Raw genomic sequence first — 8,222 nt, forward strand, 5'->3', positions numbered from 1 at the left:
GCTTGGCGAGCTCCTCTGCCAGCTCCCTCAGCACTCTCGGGTGGTTTTGGAACCCGGTGGAGTTTTGGAACATTATCTTGCTAGGACTTGCTAGGACTCACCTAAACAATAATGCATAAAAGCTACTCTTGATTTGCATTTTATTTTGAAGATATGAGGTATAAAGGGGCAGCAAATGAAATGAATGGGCATCACCTATGAAATGCCTAAACTTGCTCATTTATCTTGAGAATAATTAGCCTAATAATTAGCATAATTAGAATAACAATTAGTATAATTGGAATGAATGATTCACATGAGGCTATTTAAGATGCCTGATCCTCTGCAGAGAACCTGCAGCACTATCAGTGCCCTGAGGTAAGTTATAACACCCTGTGTTATGGAGGGCTGGTTGACCGTAGGAGCGTACAGCTCCAGCAGGGCTTTACCTGAGGTCCCTGACACGCCATTTGGGTAGCGCTTTGCTGGGCGAGTGCCAGCAGAGGTGCCTGAGGCCGGGCTGGCTGGGGTACGTACCTGGCGGAGACACGCGGTCCCGGTATGTGGGCGTGTAGGGGCTCAGCGTGAGCAGCATCACGTACACGCAAAAGGCAAACATTCCCGCCAGGCACATGTAGAAAATGAAGTAAAACAGTAAGATTAAGCCTGCAAAAGAGAGAGGGCATGTTGCTGTTAACGCAACCAGAGCACGTCCCATGGGCTGTGTCCTGCGGGGATGCACAGCCATGCTCAGCATGGCATCCTCTGCAACTCTTGAGCCCACCATGGAGGTGGGAGCTTGCAGCCCCCCTCCACACACAGACCCTGGCATTTTTGGGTGCAGGACTCTCAGCAAGACACATTCCCTGCTCAGCCCCAGGGCTGGGGCAGCTGCTGTTTGGCTCTGTACCCCTTTTGCTGCATGGCCCTTCCCAGAGCTGGGTCAGGACCAGGTCCATGTGTCTACCTGTCTCAGCTCTCTCTGATAGACAAACTTGACCTTGGCCCTTGCCCTTCCCATCCCCTCTTGGCATGGTAACACGAGAAGGTACCCAGTGGCTTCAGCATGTCTGAATTCCCGATGGGGGCTGCGGGGCGATGCTCCTGCCCCAACTCCTGTCGCCTGCACGGCAGGGACCCCAGCGCTGGGCCTGAAGCGAGCGGCATCGCTTGGGGGCTGCGGCACTGCTGGATGTTTCGTAGCCCTGATGTCCAGGGAATGGGTTTGTTTTTTCTCTGGACAAGGCTGATGGCCGAGGATGTCTCAAGAGGCCACGGCCTATGAATAAAACCCAGCGGCTCAGAAAGCAAACTGAAGGCCTAACCCAAATATTTCCCAGGAGAAACATGCCGGCAGCTCGGAGGGAGCCCTGGGAACGCAGATGTGCGCTCCTGCCGTGCTTTTGCCGGGGCCGCGGTGCTGGGAACAACTGCAGGGCCGTGTCCTGCTGCAGGCTGAGCCAGGGCGGATGGGACCATCACTGTTGCTGGTGGCACAGCAGGGACAATGTCCAGCCCTGCCACAATGATGCTGGGACGGTGTGTCTGCACCAGCCTGGCGGGGCTGGAGCTGCCGCTGGGGTACCGAGCTGATGCTTGTTGGGACATGGTGCTGCTGCCGTTCCCATTCTTATGTTTCCTGCAATGCAGCAGGAAGCGTTGTCACTAGCAGAGCCGGGGGTGCAGACTTTCCCAGGGGCTGGGGCCTCCAGCGCTGACCCTGTGGCCAGCCGGCTCCCTGCGTTTTGGCAGCACAAGTCCCCTGAGCCCCCTATCCCTGGGGAACACCTTCAGGGCCAGCACGGGGGAGCAGCCCCAGGCTGGGCAAACTCCCTCCTCCTCACCTGTGAGATGAGAGCGGGAAAGTTCAGCTCCATTCACTTCCAAATGCTCTCATTTTAAAAGAAAATTTGATTTTCACAGTAACTTCAATGCCTCTCCTGCCCCCCTGTACAGGCATGTGAGCGCACACGCGTGTGCAGCTGGGGGTATGTGTGCCCATAGGGCAGCGGGGCCGTATAGCACACCATGGTGCTCCCAGAGCGCAGGAGGACACTGCACCCTCCCCGAGGCTGTAAATAAGTAACTTCCAGCAATAGCCAGCCGGGGCCACACGCACACCAGCCTGAGCAAGCCCTCTCACAGGGCTTTTCTCAGCACCTGGCAGAGCCTTCAGAAACCCAAACCCACGTCCCTAAGGACTGTCACCCCCATACTGCTCCTGCACTCCAGTCTGCGCCTTCCCATCCAGCAAAGGAGCAGCAAAACCGGGCTGCACCCGTGGCCGGCAAAGGGCACGGGGGAGCAAACGTGGCTTTCAAGGCCTGCCCCAGACTTGTGCTTGTGGGTTTTCAGACTCCTCTGGTGCTCGTAGGCAGTTTCCTTTGTTTTTCCTAGCTGTCCCCACAGGCTTTGCAGGAGACCCAGAGCACTCAGTGGGGGCACGGGCAGGCTGCGGGTCTTGCGAGCACATTGCCAGTGCCAGCTGCCAAGGGCTGCAAACGCTGAGCAGCAGCCCCCGATAATTTGCAGCCTTACACCAGTGCGGATGTGCACATGACGCTGGGCTAAGGTTGGGGATTTTCACTCCGCTGCGGGAGTCAGGAGAACAGAGCTGCAAAGATGGATGGCATCGTGTGTGCTATGGCACCTTGGTCTCGGACTGAGCCTGCAGCAGTGCTCGCCCCGCAGCCGTGGGCTGCTCTTAATCACCCAGGGCACCTCCAGGCTCAGCGATAATTTTTGAAGGCCATATGGATACAGATAAAATAGGGCGCTCAAAACCCTCACTGGCACATCCCAGCCCACCAGCCCCGATAGCACATGTGCACTCTGCTGTGGGCACCATGTCACGCCCCGGGAAGCTGTGGGGTGACGACGATGACCAGTCCTTCCCGCCCCAGAGCCAGGGCACACGCAGGCAAGGAGGGCTGCTCGGCCCCGCAGTGTGCACCCTCCCCGAAACACCTGCCCTGTGACTCGGGTGCTCTTCCCCCACCAACACTGATGACCCCAAAGCCACCTCCCCATGGACTCCTGACTTACACAGGCAGGAGCCGGGTCGCTGGTGGCTGCAGCAGACCGACCTGCGGCCCCCGCGCTTGCTCGGGCTCTTAATTTCTTCCCAGAACACGGTCTGGGCAGCCCAAAATCTTTGCTTTCACATTCTCAGTAAATATTAGCAACCAGACCAAGGGTAACTTTCCCAAGGCTTTCTGCTTGTCCTCCTCACTAGTTCTTTATTGCACTAGTTAGAAACATCTACCCTGAAAATGTGGGACGGGGGTGGTCAGCTCAAGCTATCAAGGACATTCACAGGCAAGCGCATCCATCGTGAAGCAGAAAAGGCAACGATCCCCGAAAGAAAGGCTTGAGCAAGGACCTACCCCAGCTCTTGGCCGTTCTCCCCAGACACGTTCTCTCCTCCGGGTTCCACAAGAACATCTTCATCTCCCCAGCCAGATCTGCCCAGGTTTTGCTCCCCATCTCTGCCCTGGTCTTGTCCTCCCCTCTGTCAGGATCCTGGACCTTCTCCTCATGCTTATTTTCCTGGAGGAGTTACAGAACACAACCCCCACACACAAGCTGAACATCTCATTGGCCAAAAATAAATGCAAAAGCACTTAATAGCTGGAAATGTTTCAAATTTCCATTTTCCCATCATCACTCTTGAGTTAAAGAGAGGCAGTTTTGGCTGTTCTGACTTAAGATCGCTTAGATCCCAGCATCCATTTTTCCATGACATGTACGTCGCTGCTGTCACACCGGGTACTGTCTCCTTGTCCTGGCATTTACAGAAACTCATCTTTTTCCACCTGCGTGAACATGACCAAAGAAAACCTGTGACCTGGGAGGACCGGAGTTGTTCCCACGCTTCTGCAACATCTCTGAGCTCAAGTGCACGTTTTCTATGCTACCACAGATGACAGCAGGCGGCATTATTTAAGAGGTCATCCAGTTTGTTTTTCTTGGCGTGCGATCAAGTGTTTAGTCTTTGGAGAAATCCCTGTGTTGTTATTTTTTAATTACACTAAGTTCTAGGGAAAAGCATCTCCCCACGCAGCGAGAGTTTGCTTTTTGCCTCGGTGGTGAAAACTCATTTGTCTGGAGCTCAGGAACACAAATCTCTCTGTACCTGCGCCTGGCTGAGAGTTGCTTGAGATGAGACATGGCAGCTGTCCCTAACCCCCCTTGAACCTGGGCAGGCTCTACATCTCCAAAGGCAGGCAACAAGGTGGGAGAGGGTGCAGACCTTGCTTTGAGCTCAGGGCAGGGCTTGGCCAGGTACCGCCAAGGAGAAGGGGTGATGCTGAGATCTGGATGGGTTCATCGCCTCCCAGCGCTTTAATGCAAACGCTGCTGCAGGGCTAAGCTGCTCCTGGCTGGGTCAGGGCCACGCTCGCCCACCCCGGCCACATCTCCCTGAGGCCACCGTGCCCTCTGCGAGTGCAGCCCCGCAGCAGCTGCACTGGCATGACTGCCCCATGTCTGCACTGAGGGCCATGGAAACCCACCGGCTGCGGGCACCTGTTGGAGCCAGGGCCAACAAGCGAGATGTTTACACCCTGTGAGTCGCCCCGGGGGAGCTGGGAAGCAGCTGACAGCTTGGCAGAAAGTCTGGCTTGGAAACACCTTTGAATCTGGGGGGATGAAACTCTGCTCAGACACACAAATACTGCAAAACAGTGAGAATGGGGGAAGAGTACCAACTCCAAAGCCCGAATTAATCCCTTGGAGAGCCTGGGCCAGACCCAGGGGGGCTGTAAACCATCACCATCCCACTGATTGCCCTGATAGGACCCAGTTAAAGCCCCGGTGGGGCTCTTCTGGAGGCATGCCTGTGTCAGAGCGCTGCTGCCGGCAAAATGCCCGTGGCCGCCTGTACAGCAAAGGCAATGCTTGGCCTAGGTCCCGCACCCCGGGCTGGAGCCCTTCCTGAGCCAGTTCCTGCATGGCCACAGCCCTGTACCATGCAAGGCTGATGAAGCCAGAGGATTTCGGAGCAGGGAAGCAGCAGCCCCAGCATGAGTCACCAGCAGGGACATGGGAGAGGAGATGCGGGGGCTGCCGGCTGCCAGGACACCTGCAGAGGAGCAAGCGATGGAAGAAGAGGAGGAGTTCTCCTTCCTCCCGCTCTCCTCCCCATTAAATAAAAGAGGTACTGGCAGCTGTTTTGGAAACATTTTCTCAGACTGCCAGAGTAGCAGGGACTGCTTAGAGGGACGCTGCACCGATGCTTGGTGCTGCTTTGGGAAAAGCCCTTTAGATTTCACATCAGCTGCAGCTCGGAGGCAGTGAGGGCAGCACATGGGCTGTATGCAGAGCCCTCACCCAGAAGCTACTACTGATGCTTAGAGCTGCGGGGGGAGACAGGGACAGCCTCCCATGGGCTTTCACCTGGGGAACCACATGGCTCTGCCCTGCAGGAGGCTTTTGCAAGGAGGGAAAAGTTTCTGGCTCTCCTGGCTCCATGCTGCATACCCAGCACCCGGTGAAGGGTCCCATCCTGCCGGCTGGGAGAGGCCACGGGGGCTCCATGGCAGCGTGGGAAGGCTGAGGGAGGCCCAGGCTCTCCCCACGGGCAGGGAGGTCTGTGTGGGGCAGTCGGACAGGACAGGATGTCCCCACTGCCAGGTCCCTTGCGGAGGTCCTTGAGCTAGGGAGCTAGGTTAGGTCTGGAGTGCAACACCTCCCAGGTGTTTTATCTTTGCAGCCCAGGACCAGAGATGGTCTCGGAGCAGTCCCTTGCACTTGGACAAGGAGCAGGAGGAGCAGCAGGAGCTGGGGTAGGAGTGTGCCGGGGCAGGGAGGGGGCACAGCCACGGTGAGACCTGTCAGGACACTGGACAGCCCCAGGCCACTGCCTGCCGTGGCAGCTGGGGTGACTCCGGGCAGCGAAGCAAAGCTGGGGTTCATCCCTGGCAGGATCACGCTGTGCTGACAGTCGTGGGTGCCCTGAGGGAGGCCAGGGGCTTTCCCCCATCCTCACCCTGAACCAGGTCAGCTCTCAACAGTGGGTTCCTCCTGCTGAAAGCCAGGTGTGCAGAGGGTGGCCCATGCCCAGGTGTCCCCATCCCTCCTAGCCCCCCTCGCTGCCCAGGACCACCAGCCAGACCCCCTGCTGCCCCTTCCCCTCTCAGTGCAAAGTGTTTACGCTTTGCCTAAGGGACGAAGCAGCATTTCCTAAAGCAAAGTAGCTATATTTATCAGCCATGAAGCAGGTCCTTGGCAGCAGCCCCCACCTCACCTCTTGGAGGGTGGCCAGCAGCCCCCAAAAGACTCACCGCCTTATGGTGGGGGCTCCTGTGCTGGCCCTCTGTGCCCCCGGCGCTGGCGTTCCCGTCCATCCCTGGGTGGGAAACGCGGAGAAACGTGAGCGTTGGCAACTCAGGAGCCCGGGGCTGAGCCCAGCAGCGCCAGCCCCATCATAGATGCCATGTCGCCCCGGCCCTCGGGGACCCGTGGGCACAGCCCCCTCCCCAGCACAGCTCCCCAGCCCCGTGGCATCCCCCAAAAAGGCTGAGCAAGTGTGGCTGCGCTGAGACCTTTGCCTGTCTGCGGGGAACCACGCTGCCTTCCCTCCCTACTCTGCAGGACTTCAGCGTTTGGGAGCAGATCAAAAAATAACTTGCTTTCCTAAGAGGGGTGAGCTCAACGCAACAGGATCCCCTCCCGAGCCCCCTGGCATCTGGTGCCCTTTGCAGCACCCTCACAGCATCCTGCCCTGCACCCAAGTCCCCGCCAAGGCCAGCCAGTGCCCTACATGGGGAAGCCAGGCTCTCCACCCCGGGGAGACTGTGTAGCTGTTAATAAACATTAGCAAATCGCTAGGGCTTTTGATGGCCACATGTGTCCATCAATATGTGCTTGTCAATCACGGCGGGGACGTGTTTAATGCTTGCAAAATCTCTTTTGCAGTGAAGGGGTAGTACAGGGGGCAGGTCTATATTTATCCCTTCGAACTGAGACAGCAGCTAGGAGCGCGCAGCGTTGTCTTCCCCGACCCAGCTGTAAGAGCCGGCCACAGCCACTGAGACAAAATCCAGAGGGACACCTTGCTGTGACACTCTGCGAACTGGGGCTGGGGAGTATCAGATTTTCCCCCATCAGTGAATTATGGGCACAAGATGGTGCATTAGGAGCACGGGGGGGTGCGTGCTGGAGTTCCGCTGCTGCAAGGGACCGGCATGGTGGGAGTGCTGGGCGGCAGCGGGGGGACAGGGCACTGGTGTCAGGCCAGCCTCACCAAAATCCTGCCTGCTGCTGCAAGTGCAGCGGCACCTGGAACGGCTTCAGCGGTGTGATGGCAGCATGCGAGGGCTGCCTGTCCCTGGCTGTGCCCCATGCAGCTCTCGAGGAAAAGCGTGGCTTGTTTTACACCGGCTGTCCCAGCAGGACCTCAGCACCATCCACCAGCTCATCCCCTCGGCAGATTTCCAATGGGGCTGGCGACCCTTCCCTTCGCAGGAGAGCCAGGCCCTGCTCAACGGTGGGGAAAGGCTGCCTTCCCCCAGGCTGGGGCTTTGCCCAGAGGCACAGGGACGTCTGTCCTGGGCTCCCGCTGGGCTGCACTGCACCGTCCAAGCAGGCAAAGCACCATTTCTCCCTTTCCTCTCCTGAGCGTGGCTGAAAGCCGCTCACCGGCTGTGCTGGTAAATGGGCGCAGCAGGAAAGAAAGAGGTCTGGCAGCTGCCCTGGTCTGCGCAGAGTTGGCCAGGGCTGCCGCATGCCTGCTGCCAGGTACGCAGGCAGGGCTGGCTCGGTACCGGTGCCTGCCCACAGCCAGGCCCGCCGGCAGGAGGGCATGCAGGCAGCCATGCTCACAGCTGGCTCTCCCCAGCAGGGCTGGGGCCTCGGGGTCGGAGAGTTGCCTGCCCAAAACTCAGGAGCTGGGATGGGGCGCAGGGATTTAACTTGGCCTGGGCAATCGTGGAGCACCAGCAGCTCTCAGGGAGCACACGCATTCCATCACAGTGGTTGTGCTGCCGCACAGCCCGGCCCTGGCACAGAGTGGAGGAGGGGGCCGAGACCCGTTCTGTCCATCACTGGCACAGAGTGGGGGCGACTGAGCAGGAGGGGGCCAGTGCCGGCCCCGCTGCCCGGTGGGGCACAGGCAGTGAGCACAGGGCTCCTCTAGTTCATCCGAGGTAAATAACCACTGTTTTCTCTGGAGGTAACGCGTTCTTTGCCATTAATTGATCTGGGCATTTGTAACATGCCTCTTGCACTGCTGTCAGTGTACG

The 8,222-nt window shown here is 58.3% G+C and overlaps 1 protein-coding gene across 4 annotated transcripts in view; it reads right to left on the reverse strand.

The window, feature by feature from the left end:
- Positions 1-6,761, reverse strand: part of ATP1B4 (ATPase Na+/K+ transporting family member beta 4) — a 12,540-nt gene extending 5,779 nt beyond the window's left edge. The window contains exons 1-4 of one of the 4 annotated variants that reach the window (XM_019471041.1): positions 6,743-6,761; positions 6,264-6,328; positions 3,366-3,528; positions 517-645 (exon numbers count right to left, since the gene is read on the reverse strand). In XM_019471041.1, coding sequence (XP_019326586.1) covers positions 517-645; positions 3,366-3,528; positions 6,264-6,326 — 355 coding nt within the window. In that variant the 5' untranslated portion in view covers positions 6,327-6,328; positions 6,743-6,761. Of the gene's footprint in view, positions 1-516; positions 646-3,365; positions 3,529-6,226; positions 6,329-6,524; positions 6,680-6,742 lie in introns of those variants that run through there. The other 3 variants (XM_009275307.2, XM_009275310.2, XM_009275309.2) reach the window with 3 other exon arrangements.
- Positions 6,762-8,222: the final 1,461 nt, after the last annotated feature.

The sequence above is a fragment of the Aptenodytes forsteri genome, unplaced genomic scaffold, assembly GCF_000699145.1.
Source record: "Aptenodytes forsteri isolate BGI_AS27 unplaced genomic scaffold, ASM69914v1 Scaffold143, whole genome shotgun sequence".
Classification (NCBI taxonomy): domain Eukaryota; kingdom Metazoa; phylum Chordata; class Aves; order Sphenisciformes; family Spheniscidae; genus Aptenodytes; species Aptenodytes forsteri.